General features: G+C 34.8%; 1 protein-coding gene across 1 annotated transcript in view; it reads left to right on the top strand.

The window, feature by feature from the left end:
• DNAH8 (dynein axonemal heavy chain 8) overlaps window positions 1-22,215 on the top strand; it is a 408,086-nt gene that overhangs the window by 318,326 nt on the left and 67,545 nt on the right. The window contains exons 77-82 of the mRNA XM_074311023.1: window positions 7,152-7,257; window positions 9,527-9,779; window positions 9,911-10,101; window positions 10,501-10,622; window positions 19,127-19,245; window positions 21,288-21,490. Coding sequence (XP_074167124.1) covers window positions 7,152-7,257; window positions 9,527-9,779; window positions 9,911-10,101; window positions 10,501-10,622; window positions 19,127-19,245; window positions 21,288-21,490 — 994 coding nt within the window. The remainder of the gene's footprint in view (window positions 1-7,151; window positions 7,258-9,526; window positions 9,780-9,910; window positions 10,102-10,500; window positions 10,623-19,126; window positions 19,246-21,287; window positions 21,491-22,215) is intronic.

Below are 22,215 nucleotides of genomic sequence, written 5' to 3'. Positions count from 1 at the left end.
TTGATCAACTGGAAGTGAGTTGGATCTTATGTTGAAGATATCCACTTCCATCAGAATATATCTTCATACAGCATTGTTGTTGAAATGTATAGTGATCTTCTGGTTCTGCTCATTTCACTCAGCATCAGTTGATGTAAGTCCTTCCAAACCTCTCTGTATTCATCCTGCTGGTCATTTCTTACAGAGCAATAATATTCTATAACCTTCATATACCATAATTTACCCAACCATTCTCCAATTGATGGACATCCATTCATTTTTTAGTTTCTAGCCACTACAAAAAGAGCTGCCACAAACATTTTGGAACATACAGGTCCCTTTCCTCTCTTTAGTATTTCTTTGGGATATAAGCCCAGTAGTAGCACTGCTGGATCAAAGGGTATGTGTTAGGATTACAAGGTGAGAACTCAGGTTGTCTGGACAGTGGCAAGGTGAGAACTCAGGTTGTCTGGACAGTGAAAAGGTGAGAACTCAGGTTGACTTGACAGTTCTCTGGCTTAGACCTTTGGTTGGGGCCTTTAAAGGGAGTTTACATCTTAGGAATTCTAAGAGGAGCAAGTTCATTGGTTGAAGTATTTTCTCCCACAAGCTCTTGCGTTCTCACATGCCCATTCTCTGGGAGGATAAAAGAAGACACCATTGAGCAAGGGAGGAGTCTCTACTCTAGGTTAGAGTTGGCGGCTCTGGCCAAGAGATTGAGTTGAGACATTAGATCTCCTCCCAGAGAGCAATCGGTGCTTTCAGGAGACAACAGAACATTACAGGTATGCACAGTTTGATAACTTTTTGGCCATAGTTCCAAATTGCTCTCCAGAATGGTCAGATTCTTTCACAACTCCACCAACAATGTATCAGTGTCCCAGTTTTCCCACATCTCCTCCAACATTCATCATTATTTGTTCTTGTCATCTTAGCCAATCTGATAGGTGTGTAGTGGTATCTCAGAGTTGTCTTAATTTGCATTTCTCTGATCAGTAGTGATTTGGAACACTTTCATATGAGTGGAAATAGTTTCAATTTCATCATCTGAGAATTGTCTGTTCATATCCTTTGACCATTGATCAATTGGAGAATGGTTTGATTAGGGTCAAATTAGGGTCAGTTCTCTATATATTTTAGAAATGAGGCCTTTATCAGAACCTTTAACTGTAAAACTATTTTCCCAATTTGTTACTTCCCTTCTAATCTTGTTTGCATTAGTATTGTTTGTACAGAAACTTTTTAGTTTGATGTAATCAAAATCTTCTATTTTGTGATCAATAATGATCTCTAGTTCTCCTCTGGTCATAAATTCCTTCCTCCTCCACAGATCTGAGAGGTAAACTATTCTCTGTTCCTCTAATCTATTTATGGTCTCATTCTTTATGCCTAAATCATGGACCCATTTTGATCTTATCTTGGTATATGGTGTTAAGTGTGGATCCATATCTAATTTGTGCCATACTAATTTCCAGTTTTCCCAACAGTTTTTTCCAAATAATGAATTTTTATCCCAAATGTTGGTATCTTTGGGTTTGTCAAACACTAGATTGCTATAGATGTACCCTTTTTTGTCCTTTGTACCTAATCTCTTCCACTGATCGACTGGTCTATTTCTTAGCCAATACCAAATGTTTTGGTGACTGATGATTTATAATATAGCTTTAGATCAGGTACAATTAGACCACCTTCATCTGACTTTTTTTTCATTAATGCCCTTGAAATTCTCTTCCATATGAATTTTGTTGTTATTTTTTCTAGGTCATTAAAATAGTTTCTTGGGAGTCTGATTGGTATAGCACTAAATAAATAGATTAGTTTGGGGAGTATTGTCATCTTTATTATATTCGCTCGGCCTATCCAAGAGCACTGAATGTCTTTCCAATTATTTAAATCTGACTTTATTTTTGTGGCAAGTGTTTTATAATTTTGCTCATATAATTCCTGACTTTTCTTTGGTAGATGGATTCCCAAATATTTTATACTCTCAACCGTTATTTTGAATGGAATTTCTTTGTATCTCTTGCTGTTGCATTTTGTTGGTGATATATAAAAATGCTGAGGATTTATGTGGATTTATTTTGTATCCTGCAACTTTGCTAAAGTTGTGAATTATTTCTAATAACTTTTTATTAGAATCTCTGGGGTTCTCTAAATATACCATCATATCATCTGCAAAGAGTGACAGTTTGATTTCCTCATTACCTACTCTTCTTCATTTAATCTCTTTCTTGACTCTTATTGCAGAGGTTAGCGTTTCTAGTACAATATTGAATGGTAATGGTGATAGTGGGCAACCTTATTTTACTTCTGATCTTACTGAGAAAGGTTCCAGTTTATCTCCATTACATATTATGCTTACTGACGGTCTTAAATATATGCTTCTGACTATTTTAAGGAATAGTCCATTTATTCCTATACTCTCAAGTGTTTTTAGTAGGAATGTATGTTGGATTTTATCAAATGCTTTTTCTGCATCTATTGAGATGCAGTTATACTAATAGTTTTCCTAATATTAAACCAGCCCTGCATTCCTAGTATAAATCTTTCTTGATCATAGTGTATTATCCTGGGGATGATTTTCTGAGGTCTTTTTACTAATATCTTATTTAAGATTTTAGCATCAATATTCATTAAGGAGATTGATCTATAGTTTTCTTTCTCAGTTTTCAATCTACCTGGTTTAGGTATCAGTACCATGTCTGTGTCATAAAAGGAGTTTGGTAGGACTCCTTCACCCCCTATTTTTTCAAATAGTTTATATAACATTGGGGCTAATTGTTCTTTAATTGTTTGGTAGAATTCACATGTAAATCCATCTGGTCCTGGGGATTTTTTCTTGGGGAGTTGATTAATAGCTTGTTCTATTTCTTATTCTGAAATAGGACTATTTAAGCAGTTTACCTTTTCCTCTGCTAATCTAGGAAGTCTATATTTTTGGAGGTAGTCATCCATTTATTTCACTTAAGTTTTCAAATTTATTGGCATAAAGTTGGGCAAAATAACCCCTTATTATTTCTCTAATTTCCTCTTCATTGGTGGAAAGATCCCCCTTTTTATTTTTAAGACTAACAATTTGATTTTCCTCTTTCCTTTTTCTGATCAGATTTACCAAAGGTTTATCTATTTTATTGGCTTTTTCATAAAACCAACTCTTAGTTTTATTTATTAATTCAATAGATTTTTTTTACTTTCAATATTATTGATTTCTCCTTTTAATTTTAATATTTCAAGTTTAATTTTTGGTTGGGGGTTTTTAATTTGGTCTTTTTCTAGTTTTTTAAGTTGCAGGCCCAATTCATTAATCTTCTCTTTCTCTATTTTACTCAAATAATCCTCTAAAGACATAAACTTTCCCCTTATTACTGCTTTAGCTGCATCCCACAAATTTTGGTATGATGTCTCATCGTTGTCATTATCTTGGGTGAAATTATTAATTGTTTCTATAATTTGCTGTTTCACTCAGTCATTTTTTAAGATGAGATTATTCAGTTTCCAATTACTTTTTGGTCTATTTACCCCTAACTACTTATTGAATGTAATTTTTATTGCATTGTGATCTGAGAAGAAGGCATTTACTATTTCTGCCTTCCTGCATTTAATTTTGAGATCTTTATGTCCTAATATATGGTCAATTTTTGTATAGGTTCCATGAACTACAGAGAAGAAAGTATACTCCTTTCTATCACCATTCAGTTTTCTCCAAAGGTCTATCATACTTAGTTTTTCTAATGTTTTATTTACCTCTTTAATTTCTTTCTTATTTGTTTTGTGGTTTGATTCATCTAATTCTGAGAGTGCAAGGTTGAGATCTCTTACTATTATAGTTTTGCTGTCTATTTCTTCTTGCAACTCTCTTAACTTTTCCTTTAGGAAGTTAGATGCCACTTGGTGCATATATGTTTAGTATCGATATGGCTTCATTATTTATGCTACCTTTCAGCAGGATATAGTTTCCTTCCTTATCTCTTTTAATTAGATCAATTTCTGCTTTTGCTTGATCTGAGATAAGGATAGCAACTCCTGCTTTTTGGCTTTACCTGAAGCATAATAGACTCTGCTCCAACCTTTTACCTTTACTCTGTATGTATCTCCCTGCTTTAAGTGTGTTTCCTGTAAACAACATATTGTAGGGTTCTGACTTTTGATCCAGTCTGCTTCCGTTTAATGGGAGAGTTCTTCCCATTCACATTTACAGTTAAAATTACTAATTCTGTATTTCTTGCCATCATATTATCCCCTGATTATGCTTTTTTCCCCCTTGACTCCCCTGAACCTCTTCCCCAGTATTTAATTTATAGACCCCACTTGTGACGCGCAGCCTTCCCTTTTTAGTATCCCTCCCCCCTCCTTTTAAGTCCCTTCCCCTTTCTTGTACCCTTCCCTTATTCCCCTTTTCCTTTTCCCTTTTCCTCTCCCCCCTTATAATGAGGTGAGAAAGAATTCTCTGAAAAACAAATATGTCAATTATTTACTCTTTGAGCCTACTCTGATGAGAGTAAGATTCACACAATGTTTCTCCCCCTCTCTAAATTCTCTCAGATGTGGTAGATTTTCTATGCCTCTTCCTGGGATATAGTTTCCCTCTTTTTATCTCTCCTTCCCCTTTTTCTGATACTATCCCCCTTACCTTTACTACTTCCCTTTTTTTTTTAATATATATTATATCAGTAAAATCAAATTATCCATGTGGACTTTCTGTATATCCACAACAGAGATACAGTTTTCAAGAGTTCTTTTTACCTTTTTCTACTTCTCTTCAGTCTTGTGAATGTAGATCAATTTTTTTGTTTAAGTCTGGTTTTTTTCTTAGAAACAAATGGAATTCCTCTGTTTCATTAAATGACCATCTTCTTCCATGGAAGAAAATGCTAAACTTAGCTGGGTAGTTTATTCTTGGTTGCAATCCTAGTTCTTTTGCCTTTTGGAATATCAAGTACCAGGCCCTTCGATCCTTTAATGTGGAGGCAGCCAGATCTTGAGTGACCCTTATTACGGCACCTTGATATTTGAATTGTTTTTTCCTAGCTGCTTGCGGTATTGTTTCCTAAGTTTGGTAGTTCTGCAGCTTAGCCACTATGTTCCATGGAGTTCTTTTTTTAGGGTCTTTTTCAGAAGGTGTTCAATGAATTCTTTCAATGCCTATTTTCCCTTCTGTTTCTATTATCTCTGGACAGTTCTTTTTGTTGATTTCCTGTAAAATAGTATCTAGGCTCTTTTTTTGATCATAGTTTTTGGGAAGTCCAATAATCCTTAGATTATCTCTCCTAGATCTATTTTCTAGGTCTATAGATTTTCCCAGTAAATATTTGATGTTATTCTCCAGTTTTTCATTTTTTTTGGTTTTGTTTGACTGATTTGTGGTTTCTCAATGAATCATTCATTTCTATTTATTCAGTCCTGATTTTTAATGAGTTATTTTCTTCATTCACATTTTTTAGTTCTTCTTGTATATGCCCAATTGAGTTTTTAAATGAATTATTTTGTTCTGTTGAATTTTTTCCATTTCACTATTTTTTTAGTGAGTTATTTTCTTTTTCCAATTCAGAAATCCTACTTTCCTGTGATTTTTTAACCTTTTCTAATTCACAAATTTTGTTTCCCTGTACCTCCTGTGAATTCTTTATTTTTTCCAATTCAAATTTCAGGATGTTGTTATTCTCTATCATAGCTTCTCTTTCCTTTCCCCATTTTTCTTTAAACTCTCTTAACTTCTTAATAATCTCTTCTAGGAGAGAGTTATATGATGGGGGGCAGGTATCATTCCCCTTTAGGGTGTTATCTGGAGACTCTCTGCTGTTAGGATCCTTGGGGTTGAATACCAGCTCTTTCTCTGTATAGAAGGTGTCAGTCGGTCTCTTCACCTTCTTACTCATTGTTAAATATCTGTTAGGATTTGCCCTTTGGGTAAGAAATTTATTTACCAGCTTCCTCCCAGTCCAGATAGATGCAGCAGTCCTCTGGCTTGAGCTAAGAGAGAGCTCTGGGAGAGTGTTCTCCTCCCCCCTCACAGGAAATGCCTTAGAGGTGGTTAGCACTGCTGCAGCTTCGAGGAGTGCCCAGTGAAGGACCCCCACTGTATGGCCTAGCGACTGCCCTGAGGTTTAAGGCTGAATGGTGAAAGTGTCACAAACCCCAGCCAAAGCTTCCTGTGGGCCGTGGATATTAGCAGCTGACACAAAAAGCCCCTGCACTCAAATCAGAAGTGTCTGCCCAGAAACCACAGTCCCTACTTCAAAGGTTCCACTTCTCTGGGAGTTCCACTTCTCTGGGAATTCTGCTACTGCTAGTATTCTACTGCCTTAAGCTGAGCCCCCCACTATATGCATTAGAGGTTGCCTCGGGTTGTGTCCCCCACTGTTCAGGCTCTCAACTACCCCAAAGACAAGCCCCAGGCAGCAGAAGGTGGCTGCACAGCAGTGCCGAGACTGGTGTTAGGTCACTTCCGGATTGGGGTGGATTTAGGCTCTGGCTTTATATTTTAAAGTAACTTGATTCCTATTCTGATCTGCTGTTTTATAAGCAGAGAAGAGATATCAGCCTGTGCCAGATTCCTCTATCTCAGTGGCTTCTCTGATCCCAGAGTTCTCCCCAGCCCAATCGACACAATGTGCTAGCACCTAACCCTGTCTGTGCTGATCTTTTTTTCCTCCCCTTGGAACCAATCTTTTCTCTTGAAATTCCAGATTCTCTTCAGCTGGTAAGTTGTGCTTCTAATCCTTGTGGTTTTCATCAGTCCAGTGTTATTTTTGAGGCTGATTTAATTAGTTGATATTGAGGGAAGAAAGGAGCTTACAAATTCTTGTGTATCTTTTCTGCCATCTTGGCTCCGCCCCAAAGGAAGGAAAATCCTGTGAGTGCTGAATAAGGGACCCCATAAGCGAGAGAGCCAAATCAAGAATGCTCAGGAAAACATTTGTCATACTTGACTCCTACATCTCAGGGGGCACACAATGTAGGCTTGACATCAGATATAGGAAGTTTAGAAAAGTAAGCAGATTTGCTTAGATGGATTTGCTGATTACATTAACCATTCTTGCATTTATAAAACACACTTTAGTATTTTGGGCTTTGAAAAAAATGGTGGTTGATAAACACTAATAAACTGGATTTACTATAAAATTAATGCAGTTTTTTATATAGTTGTCCCATTTTTTGATGCTTAAAAATAGGAACTTGAATCAGAGAGAGTTAAACTTATGGAAGATGTTACTTTTAATAAGAGGAAGATGAAAGAACTAGAAGATAATCTCCTGTATAAACTAAGTACAACACAAGGTATTGTCTCATGGATTCAAAATAAACATTTCTTGCAAAGATTTTTTTCTATACCATGAAATAACAGCATTAACATTTATCCACTAAAAGTGCTGGAGAAGAGTTAATAAATACACGTTCTGTTGCTCCTCTTAATGGTGGTACAATTATCCTCCAAAAATTGCTGGAATTGCATTGATCATCTCATGCTGGATATCCAGCAGCACAATTGAAGAACTTCAAAACTCTTGAACTCCCACTAAATTATAAAATTATGTTTTGGGGGACTGACAGTCACAGCAGGAATTTGAATTCCAGTCTTAAGCTCACTATTAACATACATGGGTACCAACTAGGATCTCTCATCAGGCAAACCCTATCTGTCTCCCATATAACTAACATACATGCACCATGATAGCACCCCTCTCACATAGGTTTATATGTATATATATAATTTTTTTTTTTTTTTTTTGCTGAGGCATTTGGGGTTAAGTGCCTTGCCCAGGGTCACACAGCTAGGAAATGTTAAGTGAAGCCAAATTTGAACTCAGGTCCTTCTAACTTCAGGGGTGGTGTTCTATCCACTTCACCACCTAGCTTCCCCCATAATTAATAATTATTTAACTTGATTTCCCAAGAGAAGCTAATTTGTCTAGCTTCAATCTACAACTCTTAGGGAAAAGATTATACTGTGGTTTTTGGTAAAAACAAAAAACAAACCAACAACAGTATTTAGGTTAAAATTATTTTGTCATTATATCAGATTTTCTTGGGTACTCTCTTAAATCTATCTTTGCTCCTGCATAGAATTTTGTATGCATACATTTTACAGGTAGGAGTAATTTTTTGCTACCATAAATTTGGGAAGAGACATAGAAGGAATCCCCCATCACGTGATATTTGAGAGTATACTGTCTTTGGCCACTAAAAAAAATTGAGTCCCAAGCTTTAGAGGGCCCAAACTCTGGAGAAGTATACTTGGAACAAGAATACTTACAACAAGGTGTTAACTCAGTGTGATTAATGAAATGATGGTTCTCTAGTTTACATATACTAAGTACTTAGCATGATGATGTAATGGTTCTACATATACTAAGTACTTAGCATGATGATGTAATGGTTCTCTAGTTCACACATATTCAATATGCTGTAATGATGTAATTGTAATTGGGTATCTAAGGGCTGAGAGTACTAGAAATGAGCTATTCCATCCTTGGCCAGCCTCATCATGGCTGTCCTGCCTTCATCACTTCTCCACTAAGACCAAGGACTTGGGCTGATCCTGAGGACCTCCAAAAAGCTAGCCCAAACATTATACAAGCTAGTTCAAAACTTCTTAATCCCTTGTTATCATAATCTGTTTTTATTGAGCACTAATGTACCTTAACAGACTTTGAGTCACTGAAGTGAGTTAATGCAAACATAGGCTTCTTGTCTAGATCAGGGCTTCTTAAACTTTTTCTACTTGTGACCCTTTTTTTGCCTGAGAAATTTTTATATAGCCCCAGGTAAAAAAAAGATATATAAAATAAATATATAATAAAACATTTAATGATAAAAACCATAATTTTGTGATACCTACATTCACTTAGGAGACCCCCTATGGAATTGCAAACCATGGTATAAAAAGTTGGGATCTAGATAATTCTAATTATCAATGGCAGACAATGACCATGCTGACAAGGACATTATCTTAAGAAAATTCATAAATAAGGAAACCATGTACAGTACTTACAAAGGAATATGTATGGTTAGTGAAATTATGAGTGAAGAGTATTTGCATAATTATGAAAAAATGATTGCATGCTTCTTCCTATGCTATCCTCTAGTCAGTAATAAGAAGAGAAAAGCTGTGACATAGAAGTTGAAAGGAGGTTTGGAAGAAAGCTACCAGGATGCCCATTCCAATAAATCAGTGATGATTTTAGGAACAGGGCAAGTGCCTAATGTGCACTAACATTTACATAAAGCAGCCCATCAGGCCCATTGGGTTTAACTACAAAGACTGATTCTGATTTTTACTTTTCAGGACTTTTGTTATGGATATCAAATTTCAAAATTAGTGAAAAAAGACATTTCACTTTACTCTTGGATTAATTTCAGTGGGTTTTTATGAAATATCCAAATTTTAAAAGACACAATGGAGCACATTACATTAATAAGGATTGTGGCGCTGTACTCTATCTAAACATTGGTACAATTACAGAGCAAATGTGGTAGGGAGCAGGCTATCTCACTTTAAGGACATTTCTTTATGTCATGTTATATTTTTTTCCTGTTTGACTCTTAGGTTCCTTGGTGGACGATGAATCTCTCATTGGTGTACTCCGGACAACCAAGCAAACAGCTGCTGAAGTAAGTGAAAAGCTGCATGTGGCAGCAGAAACAGAGATCAAGATTAATAATGCTCAGGAAGAATTTCGACCAGCTGCTACAAGAGGAAGCATTCTCTACTTTCTTATCACGGAAATGAGTATGGTCAATATCATGTACCAGACATCCTTGGCACAATTCTTGAAGTTATTCGATCAATCCATGTTCAGGTTGGAACTTGATTATTATTTTTCCTACTCAAAAGCAATGACTTAAAATTGATTTATAGATGAATAGGTAAATAGATAGAATAATTTCTTTTATAAATTGCTTTTTTCTTCATTTTTAATGTGATTTTTAGGTCTGAGAAATCTCCCTTGCCACAGAAGAGAATTGTAAATATTATTGAGTTTTTGACTTACGAAGTTTTTGTGTACTCGGTCAGAGGCTTATATGAAAACCACAAATTCCTTTTTGTCCTCCTCATGACCTTAAAGATTGATCTTCAAAGAGGAACAGTTAAACATAAGGAATTTCAGGCACTTATTAAAGGTAAATTTTTCAAAATTTATAGTAAGTTGTTCTTGGTCTCCCTTTAGCATAGTATAACCTTATTTTCTAAACAATTCAAAGTACACATTGACATGAGTACATATTCACATGCAACTAAAGATGATTTTCTACTGATTATTTTATAACTGATATTTATACAACTATATGTGTGTGTGCATATATGTATATACACATATGCACTCTTTGAGCCTCAAAAAAACCTTATAAGTAGAACTGCTAAAATTATTTCCATTTTGTAACTAAAGAAAGCAAAACCTATCAAGTGACAACTTAAAGGTATAAAAGCTTATTTTAATAGACAATGATTCGTTATTTTAAATTTTGTTTAAAAGGAGAACTACACAATTTGAGTCATGCTGTTACAATACTTTTCTTTAGGGGGAGCAGCCTTGGATCTCAAAGCCTGTCCTCCAAAACCCTTTAGATGGATCCTTGATATGACTTGGCTAAATCTTGTGGAATTGAGTAAACTACCACAATTTGCAGAAATTATGAATCAGGTAAGGGACTACTTGCTGATTAAAAATGCAGGTTTAGAAAAGTTCATTTGGGCCTCATTAGTTGAGTCTAACCTTTAAAATGCATTCTTTTGTGGATTCATTCTGGGTTGGGAATATCTGAGTGTATTGCACAATTTTTCATAGACCTTCACAGTGGAAGGACCTCATTGGCAACCTCATGGCCATCCTATAATTGAACAAGAATTCTCTCCACGGTATTCCCAGCAAGTAATTATTGAGCCTTTACTTCAAGATTTTCAAAGGGAAGTCCCCTGCTTCACACGGTAGCCCATCAGATTTGGCATTATTGGTAGCTGTTGTCAACAAGCCACCTTCAATATAGTTGGTGTATTTGTCCATAACACCAGTTCTGGAAAGTTGTCTGGGGCTCTAGAAAGATTCAGTCAAATTTACTTCTTTCTCCTTTTTAAACCATTGTTGGTTTTTTTTAAAGAACTTTCTCCCAGTACCTTCCACTAAAAAGTCTCAATAAAGTCCAAATAGTTCAGTTCTTACTGACTTTCTATGGAGGCCATAGAAAGAATTTGAATAGTCTATTCAACAGAATTTTTAGACAATCGTACAATGAACAGCCTTTTATGAGGCTCCAAGCCTTCTATAGCTGGTGGTCCTGGTATTTACAATCATTTTAAAATACAAAGTTATGCAAATCCAATAAATAAACAACTTTTGGCATAGTTCTTATAAATTAATAATTTGCTGGTATTTATAAAGGCCTGTTGCAATCCATCAATCAGGAAAAAAAATTGAAGAAAAAAAATAAAGTGAAAATAAAGCAAGGTGACAAAATTGGAAGAAAAATAAGGGAAAAGAAAGAACAGATTAATTTCTCATCTCAAAATAAAAATCTAGTCTTAAAAGAGTTCCCAGGCTAACTGGAGCTCTCCATGGAGCAATTAGGAATCTATCACCCTTAGGCTAGAAACTGCAGTGGTTGGAGTGAAAGTTAATCCCATAGGTTCCTTCAGCACAAGTGGAAGCTCCTACATTTTCCCAGTGGAATCCCTGTCAATGCATAGAACAATTCAAATGGAAATTCAAACAAAATAATCTAGGGTTATATATAACACATAAAGTACCCCAAATAAAGGTCCAAATTTATCCAGTGATAGGAAAAGCAAAATTAGCTAGAGGAAAAAAAAAAAAAAAAAAAAAAAAAAAAGAAGCCAATTCAGTTGAGCCATGAACTCATGACAAAAAAAAAAAAAAAAAAATCTAAAAATGGGATTAAGTTACTAAGGCTTTAGAAATCACTCCCTCAGATCGCAGACAAGTCCTCATAGCTCAGGGAAGAAATGACCTCTTCCCATCACAGTTCAGTTGTAGGAAAACTTGACTCCAAGGAAGGAATATCAGTTTAATTGTTACTATTTCATGACAATAATCCCTTAAGGATATAAGAGCATTATATTAAGTAGAAAGATATTCAGTGTACAAAATTGTTCAGATATAGCATAGCAACTTATTTTTTCTGCTATATGTTCTTTAAACAGAAAAGACTCAAGTGTGAATTGACAAATACTTAAAGAATATACTAACAACTCATAATTCCTCTTATTCTTTCTCAAAAATTTCATGCTCAAAACATTAAACACTGGGGTACTGCTGTACAGGCACTTCAATGATATGTGTCTGTTTTGTCCAAGGAATTCATTCAATGTTTTTATCATCAGCAAAGCAGGGCATGGCTTCAGCATATCCTCCTAATGAAGTTATCTTTTCCCAAACTTACAAGATTTCCCCAAAATAGCCATCTCAAACATCTTTCTGCTCAGGAAAAGAAAGAAAACCAAGAGACATCCAGAAGCTTGAGATCTAATCTTAGGCTCATTTAGGACAGAATATCATAGTAGTCACAATTATTGTGGGGGTAAGTAAGAGGAGCATGATATCCTCTGATCCACCATAGATCTATAAGGAAAAGCTCAAAGAGCCAATGTGCTCAACAGGAAGAGAAAGTAATAACAGAAGTCAATTGTCCTTTTAAACCTATGGAGTGGATAGTTCTTGTTCCTTTGTCAGTCCCCTTTGATCTGTCTCATTTTTGTCATTCAAGGCAGCTAGCTGGCACAGTAGGAGAGGTCTGGAGGTAGAGTCAAGAAGGCCTGAGCTCAAATTCAGCCTCACACACTTCCTAGCTGTGTGACACAGGGCAACTCATATCATCCTGTTTGCCTCAGTTTTATCATCTATAAAATGAGCTGAAAAAGGAAATGACAAACCACTCCATTATCTTTGCCAAGAAAATCCCAAATGAAGTCACAAAGAGTCAGACGGGACCGAAGATGACTGAACAATTTTTATCATAGGTGCTCACTCCTATCTGTGCTCATTCCTTCAGAAAAGTAAAACTGGCAATTCTAGAAAAACAAGATTATATAAAAGAAAGTCAGCCAACTAGAAAAGGAAATCCAGAATCTTAAGGGGGAAATGACATCATAAAAACTAGAATTGGGCAAGAGGAAGCCAGCAAAGTTAGAAGAGACCAAAAAAATAATAAAATATAAAGAATAAAAAACAGAAGAGCATTGAGACAACTCATAAGAAAAATAACAGATCTGGAGAACAGATCAAGAAGACAAAACATAAGAATGATTGGATTACCTGAAAACTAACACAAAAAAAGAAAACGAATCTTGAAATTATAATACAAGAAATAATTAAGAAAATTGTTTTGAAGGATTAGAATAAGAGAGGAAAGTAAGAATAGGGGAAAAAATCCATCAGTCTCTACATGAAAGAGAACATGTGAGGAAATCCTACAGGAACATCACAGCTAAATTCTGAAACTCCCAGATCAAGAAGAAAATATTATGAGTAACAAGAAAAAAAATTCAAATACAACAAAACCACAGTGAAAATCACACAAAACCTAGCAGTGGCCACATTAAAAGACCAAAAGTCTTGGAATGCTACATATTAAAAAGCAAAAGAACTAGGATTATGGCTGAAAATATCATACCCAACAAAATTAAGCATAATTCTGAATTAAAAAAGGATATTCATTTAATAGTCAGAATTTCAGAATTTTATTGCCAAAAAATACCTGAACCTAATAGAAAATTTGACATAAAAGATTCAAGAGAAATATTAGGTAAACAGCAAATATTAATTTCAAGGACAAACTGTTTATGCTTTACTCGTGAAATGTAAACTATATATGTCTAAGATTGTCATTAGTAAGTTGGTAGCTCTAAAGAAAAATTGGGGTAAAGCTGAGTATGATGTGATTCTAAAAAGCAAAATCATGTATGAAAAGGTGAAAAGAGTAATTAGGTTATACAAATAAGGTGGGAGAGCAAGAATTAACACAGAGGAATGAGATGAGGTGAAGAAAGGCTAGTAATTCTGGAATCCTATTCACATCACACATGGATTAGAAAGGGAACAATACATATACATCTAGAAGGATATAAAAGTCTTCTAATTTTATTAAGAAAAAAAGAGAATAGGATAAAAGGAATGGCATACAAAGGTGTGTAAATTAATGAGAATGGGATAAAGAAGGAAGGAAAAGGTAGGAGACAAGATAAGGGGGAATCCTTAGGGAGAAAATTAAGTAATAGCAAGGTAATGTAGGAGGTAGAAGTAAAGTAGAGGAGTAAGCAAGGATAGGAAACGAGACACAAACATAATGATCAAAAGTAGAATTTATTAGGAAAAAATAGGTGTAGTAATCACTGACCTCAAAGTCTAAATAGTTAAAATAGATTCAATCCAAAGAGAAAAAAGGTTAACTACACTTTATATTAAATTGTTTTAGACTATTTAAAGCAACAAGAAAGTATAAGTTTAGAATATTGCTATGGTATAGGAAATGATGAGTTGTTCGATTTAGAAAAAAATATGGAAAACTTGGGCTTGGATGATGTTATTCACCTTCAGAGAAACAGGAGAAACATAGTACAACCTTACATAGATGTATATGAATGTATATGTGTACATATTTGCCTGACTATCTGTATGTGTATTATATGTATATGATTGTTTATGTATATGTCTATGGATATGCATATATATGTGTGTGTGTGTGCATGTGTGTGTGTGTGTAAATATATCTGTGCTTGATTATGTAGTCTGCTTGGGCTAAGGTAGAGGGAGGGAGAAAACAGGGGAAAATACAGTTAAAATACACAGTAGAGAACAAAGGAAAAACTAAAAGGAACCAAAAGAAAAGCTGGACAGTATTTATTATATATAGTTTCTTGATATGGAAATTTATTGTTACCTATTTTGAATCCTCTCTTATATTCTGTTGTGCACATACCATTTTTTAATTTTTCTGTTTTTTCTTTTGTTTTTTTTTTAATTTTGAATTTAACTTTTAAGTAAATACAATTAAAAGAAGAGCAAGGGGCTGGGATGAATGATTAACTCCATGGGAACTCCCAAAGAGAGTTTGCTCTGATTCTTCAGTCCTATAAGAATGCTTTTAGGTGCTTATTTAATACCTAAGTGAAATAAGAAAATTTCCTGTTTTTCTAATTTTCTTTTTGCCCATTAATCTTTTTCCTTCTCATGGTGAAAATGGGGCACCTCTATTGCTTGATTTTCTTTCTTTCTTTTAACATGTCCATCTGGTTGTTTTTGATTAAGCAAAGTTGATTAAACTGTCACTGGAAGATAATTATACAACTCAGAAAAAAAGATGGTTGTAACTGATATGTTGTCACTGTTGGTATGTCAGTGTGTAGTGGAGTGTGTGTGATTTCATAAGTGTCAGAGTTTGATAATTAACTCTGTCTTCTGCATTTGGTGCTGACTGACAAATAAAGCAATAAAGCAGAGTCAGAGTTGGCGTTGATCTTAGGATAAAATTGCATCTCACCACAGCAAACAATTTTAATTTAATTTATTTTTCTTTTTTTAGCATGTTCTTTTTTTTTTCCCCCTGAGGCTGGGGTTAAGTGACTTGCCCAGGGTCACACAGCTAGGAAGTGTTAAGTGTCTGAGATCAAATTTGAACTCGGGTCCTCCTGAATTCAGGGCTGATGCTCTATCCACTGCGCCACCTAGCTGCCTCTTCTTTTTCTTTTTAATGACAATTACATTCATTTCAAGCTGATTAAGAATGCACTTACTTATCTGCCCATCTGTGGTTAGTTGGAGTGGGACACTTAATAAAGGTCATAAGTTCTGTTCTTACATGCACTATTTAATTTTCCTCTTCTGTGGCCATAGTCTTCATCTCCCATCCCATCTAACAAATAGGGTTCTGGGTTATGAAAGAGACTTGGAGTGAGGAGGGGGGAAAGGAAAATGTGGCTGGATAACATTGGTCCTGGAAAAATAACCTACTGGCAGCAGGTTATCTTCATATATAGTCAGCATATTATTAAACTGACATTTGCTATTAGATTTTAAGTCCTTGAGGGAGGAGAGATTTATAATGTCTTCTTGTTCTAGAACTTCTTTTAGTATATGGTAAGCATGGTTATAATTAATTTGTGCTTTGCTACAAGGAAATTTGGTAGCTTCATAATGACTTTAGTTCTCAATGGAACAGCTGTCTCTGTGTGGCTATCCATTTTAATTAGCTCTTGTTTGCCATTTTAATTCATATTTGTACATCTAGATATTTTTATGCCAGCATTTGAATTTACCTGCCTTGCTATTAGTTGAATATCTTCACTGTTCATGATTATGTTTGCTGGTCCTGCTATTTACCTATTACTATAGACTGGGAATAAGGAGATCTGGGCATCAGCTTAGTCTTTTTGCTACTAACCTCACTTACTTAGTAGATGTTTAATAAATATTGATTGATTGATGCATTCCCAGGGGCAAGTCACCATACCTATTAAAGCTTCTCTTCTGAATTGTAATGGGACATGGAGAGGGAGTTAGGTGATTTCTAAGATGACAAGAAAAGAAGGAAAGGAAAAGTAAAGGAAAGGAAGGAAGGAAACAGAGAAGGAAGGGAAGAAAGGAAAGGAAGGGAAGGAAGGAAGGAAACAAAGAGAAGGAAGGGAAGGAAGGGAAGAAAGGAAAGGAAAGGAAGGAAGGAAGGAAGGAAGGAAGGAAGGAAGGAAGGAAGGAAGGAAGGAAGGAAGGAAGGAAGGAAGGAAGGAAGGAAGGAAGGAAGGAAGGAAAGGAAGGAAGGGAGGGAGGGAGGAAGGATGGATGAATGAATAAATTTATTAAGCATTGATTATGTCAATTACTAGGGATACAAATACAAGCAAAAATCATATTTCCTGTTTTCAAGGAGCTTACTTTTATAAGTAATAGGCTTAAAGGGAAGAAGAGTTAAGAAAGTCTCCTCAATGTTTTTCAGTGCCTTCTTTTTTCTACTTTGAAAAATTTGTACTATTTATTTATTATGGGAATACCTTAAAATGGTTTATGATGTTTATCCTCTGATAAGCCTCAATTGCAGGAGCAGATATTGGCAAATAATATGTTGCTTTATTAATTAATCATATGAATAAAGGATCTTTTAATTGTTGCAAATGTGGGGCTCTGGTTTCCCTCTCTGTCTTTATCATCATTATTACTTTTTTCCTCTTTAATTAATTTTTAAAAATTTTTATGTTTACCAACATTACCAGATATTTTCTAAATATTTTACATTAAAGACATCTGTATTTCATATGACATTGATGTATTCTTTGTCCATATTGGAAAAATAAAATATTTTAGGAACTGGCAAGTTGTCTTTGTAGATGTACACAGAGCCTCCTCTTGCTCCTCCTTTCCTCTTTTAAATATTGATATCTGATGTCTGATTCAATATTCATATACAAAGATATTCTCTGAAATGTACTTGTATGACTGTACTTGTTGCTTTTTGGCATTTATTACAAGCTGTAGTTATCTTGTCATGAAGTCATAATAAATTTTTTTGTATTCTTCAATTCTAGATTAAAAGGTAAGTAATTAAATTTCTTCACAGACAAAATTTAGTAGAGCTGCTAAACTGGCAGGTTTAGGTACAGGCTATAGTTATGTCCCATCATCAGGACCAAAGCCATGACTTCCTTAAGTTCCATCTCTATTAAATTCATACTTCTAGAATAATTTTGGAGTATAATGATTTTATTCTCCTACTTAGGGTTCTACAAATGCCCCTTGAACAAAAACAAAGTATCTCAAACTCTGTACATTAAATGTGTATTAAAAACCAATATATTCTCATTGAGCCCTTTATGACAGTTTTGCTCTTGGAATCCATAGTAACATTTGTTGACATGCTTTGACATATTCTATTAACTTTTTTTCTCTTGTCCATATATCATCATATTCTCTAATTGCTTCATACAGCCATTTGTGCTGTATGAAGGCCAAGAGGCAAGATAATGGAATTTAAGCAAATTCGTATATATTTTAAACTCTTTGTTCCTGTAATCAAATACAGTTTAATTCCAACTTCTCTTATACTTCTTCTATGTCAAACACACCAACCATCTCCCTTCCCCCAACAAAAACCATTCCAAAAATTCTCATTTTCCCTACTACAACCAAACATTAAAAGATAAAAAGCCAGAGAAAGGGGAAAAAATTTCTGCAGAAAAGATATGCATAATTCCTCATTCTGTCTTTTATGGCTCAAAAGACTTCTTTTCACTTGTTCACTCCCTGCAGAGAATCTAGATGAGTTCTGTTTCATCTCCACATTCTTCAGACTGAGATAGAAGGTCTAACACATATGCCAAAATACTTTACCCCCAAACCTATATGCACAGACATACATTTCAACAATTCAGACAGTCTCTGGAATTAATTAAGATTTAAAGCAAAGGCTGAAGAACTACCTGTTATAAGTATATTGTAGATGAAATTATTTTTTTCAGTTATATGTTGAACTGATGCCCTTTCCAATTTTAAATTCTGTGATTCTGTAATCAGATATTTGCTAGCCCAAACTTTTTGGAAATAACTGAATACAAAGAACCTAAATCAATGTCATTTCTTTCTCTGTCTCTCTTTTTTTAACCAAATCAATGGTTTCATAAGTGTGGGAGAACTACTGATATGGGCATTCCTTTTGCCTGTAACTGAGTCTCAGAGAGCTGCTTTGGGCACATGGAGTCATAAAGCCAGGATGCTTTAGAGGCAAGACTTGAACTCAGAAGATTTGCCATTTAGGCACTCTTCTCATTTATTTTTAAGATGCTCTTTAATTTTTAAGTTGTACTTAAAACTTAGAAAAATTGAAAAAAACACTGAAAAATAAAAAAAGTATTTTGACATTAGCAAAGTATGGGTTTTTTGTTAATGAACAATTATTATTACTATTTTGTACAGTTTTGTACAAAAAAGGTAAAACATACAAAAGTAAAATAAAACAATAAAGAAGATTAAACTTAAAACCTAGTTGAGGGGATTAAAATATACACTTCTCTAAAATTCTTGAGAGTTGTCCCAAATATTAACTTCTAATTGAGTATGTACAAAGTTTATATGTACATATATGGCTACCGATTTGTCATCTTTTATTTTAATATTCAGCATATATAACTGCTAATTTTTGTTGCTTTTAGATATCTCGCAATGAGAAGGGATGGAAAAGCTGGTTTGACAAAGATGCTCCAGAGGAGGAAATAATTCCTGATGGATATAATGATTCATTAGATACTTGTCGCAAACTTTTACTCATCAGGTAAGTTATTTACCTGACTTGGAAGCATTCATTATGTCAGCAAATTACAGTTCTCTACATTTAGATTTTGACATGTCCTTATGGTTAACATAAGTGACATAGATACCTCTTGGCAGCTGGGATGATAGATAGGGTGCAATGCTTTAAGTCTCAAAGTTCTAAGTTCATCTATGATCACCATCTATGATGACTAGTTGAAAGACCATAGACCAATCACCTAACCTTTAATATATTGCAAGGTACTCCCTATTAAATCATAAATTATAAGATCGAGGTTTATAATGAACCTTAAAGACCATTGAATCCAAACTCTTCATTTTATAGATGAAGAAACTGAGGCATAGAGAGTGTGCCTTGTCCAGTATTTACTCATAGTCACACTACTAGTTAGCTCCTGAAGCTGGATTCTTAAATATTATGTCCTGTCCTACCTATCATGGAGAAGAATTTTACAACAGGTGACTAAGTGACACTATGTGCCTCTGGATATATTTCCATGTACTTACTATTCGGTCTGTTTACAATTAATAAGAAAAAAAAGAAAAATTAAATATTTTTAAGTTTTGGCATTGTTTTTTCATATTAGAAGTTGAAGGCTGATTATATTTTCCAATGAAAAATTATTAAGTTGAAATTCATAAAGTTGAAATTATAAAGTATGTCATCATAGGAAGAGGGCTAGGATCCTGTTTCATTGAAATGGCAAGTACTATTTTGAAAACTAGGAAAAAAATATCAAAGTTTCTTTTCTCTCTTGTTTTTGTTACACTAAGAAGTAAGAGAGGCTTCCCATATTAGATGTTATTTATATGTACGACACTAATTTTCACTTATATATCAGCTTCTTTTAAAATATTCCCTTGCATTGTTTCATTTGTGTACTTGGTCTCCCCAGCCAGATTGGATTCTTTGAGAGCAGAAATCACAGATCTAAAGCTGGAAGAGATTTTAGAAGTCATATAGTTCTATTGGATCATACACTCCAAAAATGTACTGGAGCCAGCTTCAGCTGGTTTTTGAGAGCCAGTTGTTAAATTTTCAGTATGAGCATTTATTTACACCTTGTAAATTATCCAGATACTACAAATAAGGTCTTGATTTTGTTGATTATCTAAACTTAACAGTGTGATGGAGAGAATACTAATAATGCAAATTAAACTTAAAATTGTGTCCAACATTCATTTGGGGGTGATGGAATAGGAGGGAAAGAGTTTGTTATATGTCACATAGGTCACTGTGGTACTCATCTTCCACTTTCAATCTGAAGGTTTCATAGAAGTGTAATGCTCATAACTCTGTCCACACTGCCTTTCTATCTCATCTTTTATTTCTTTTGTAGATTTCCCACTGAATCCTACAAAAGCACATACATATTAGAGGGCTAATACTATAGAATTTAGAGCTAGAAAGGACTTGAGTCATCTAAAAACTCCCTCATTTTATAAGCCATGAAGTGACTTACTCTAAGTCACATGGAAGTAAGGAGTAGAACGACAAGATCCCAGGTCTTCTTATTCCAAATACAGTGTTCTTGTCACTGTACCTTAACTGTCTCCTTAATTTCAAAGGTTCCTTCTACATTTTGACTGTGTCTTTTAGCAATATAACACATGATACCACAATCAGAAAAGGAAAACTTCCCTCTGTATCTTTGCTGGAATATATTCACTTGTGAAGAATTACTGAGCTTAGAGCTAGTGTCTGCCTCATTAGTTAATCATTTTGCTAAGCAGTTTTAGAACAAAATTCCTCACTTATAGAATGAAGTTTTAGCACTTCATCCTATATCTTAGGTCCTTCTAACTTCAAGATTCAGTTGTCCTATATTTAAGCAGGGAGGGATTCTTAGTGACAACAAGGGAGAGCTTCTTTCAGCCTGCCTTTAGGAGAACCTGCCCTGTCTCGGCATATTCTCACAGCTTTTTCCACACATCTGCAAAGGGTAAAAATTGAGATGGTCATGTTCCTGTTAATTAAATTACATTGTTTGAACTTAGAATAAAAATGAACACAATAAATTTATTTTCTTCAACTTTCCCTAGGTCCTGGTGCCCAGATCGCACTGTTTTCCAAGCAAGAAAATATATTGCAGATTCTTTAGAAGAAAAATACACAGAACCAGTCATCTTAAACCTTGAGAAAACTTGGGAAGAAAGTGATACACGAACACCTCTTATATGTTTCCTGTCCATGGGATCTGATCCAACTAATCAAATTGATGCACTTGCTAAAAAACTTAAACTGGGTATGAACAAAACCCCATTCATTTGAAAACTGCATAATTGGTATATTGTTTAACTCCTGAATTTCCCTCTTTATGTTTATTCTTAGAAAAACTGAGTTAAATGAAATAAATTTTTATCATTATCCCTTTCACAGATATAGGGTATGCCTGCCAATATAAGGTTAATAAGGATATTCTGAACATTTTTGTATTTTCCTGCACAGTGAGGAAATGAAGAGAATTACTGTATCTCTATAGAATATAAAACCCTTACAAAATAATTATTGAGAGGAAACTTGTAATGAGCTGTCGTCTCTAGAAGCTGCTGGATCGCTCTCTGGGAAGAGATCTGCTGTGTCTTCTACTCAAATCTCTCCGACAGATTCTTCTTCCTGTAATGAACCGTTGTCTCCAGGCAGTTGCTGTTAACTCTTGTCCAAAGAAGTGACTTCCCTTCCTGCAGAGAGCCCCGTCAAGCCTGATGCAATTCAGAGTCTTCTTCTTTCTCTGAGAGTCCTCTCTTTTATTCTCCCAGAGAATGGGCGTGGGATAATGCAAGGGCTTCTGGGAAGAACCACCCCAGCCAATGAGCTTGCCCCCTCTATCAAGTCAACCTGAGTTCTCACCTTGTAATTGTCCAGAAAACCTCAGTTCTCACTTAGTAATCCTAACATCTCCCCCTTTCTTTTGATTTAGAACATAGGACAGTCATGACCTTGAAACATAAATCCATCAGTATGGGAAGT

Source organism: Sminthopsis crassicaudata, chromosome 4 (genome assembly GCF_048593235.1).
Source record: "Sminthopsis crassicaudata isolate SCR6 chromosome 4, ASM4859323v1, whole genome shotgun sequence".
NCBI classification, from domain to species: domain Eukaryota; kingdom Metazoa; phylum Chordata; class Mammalia; order Dasyuromorphia; family Dasyuridae; genus Sminthopsis; species Sminthopsis crassicaudata.
The sequence above is the reverse complement of the archived record's forward strand: the minus strand, read 5'-3'. Positions and strand labels throughout refer to the sequence as shown.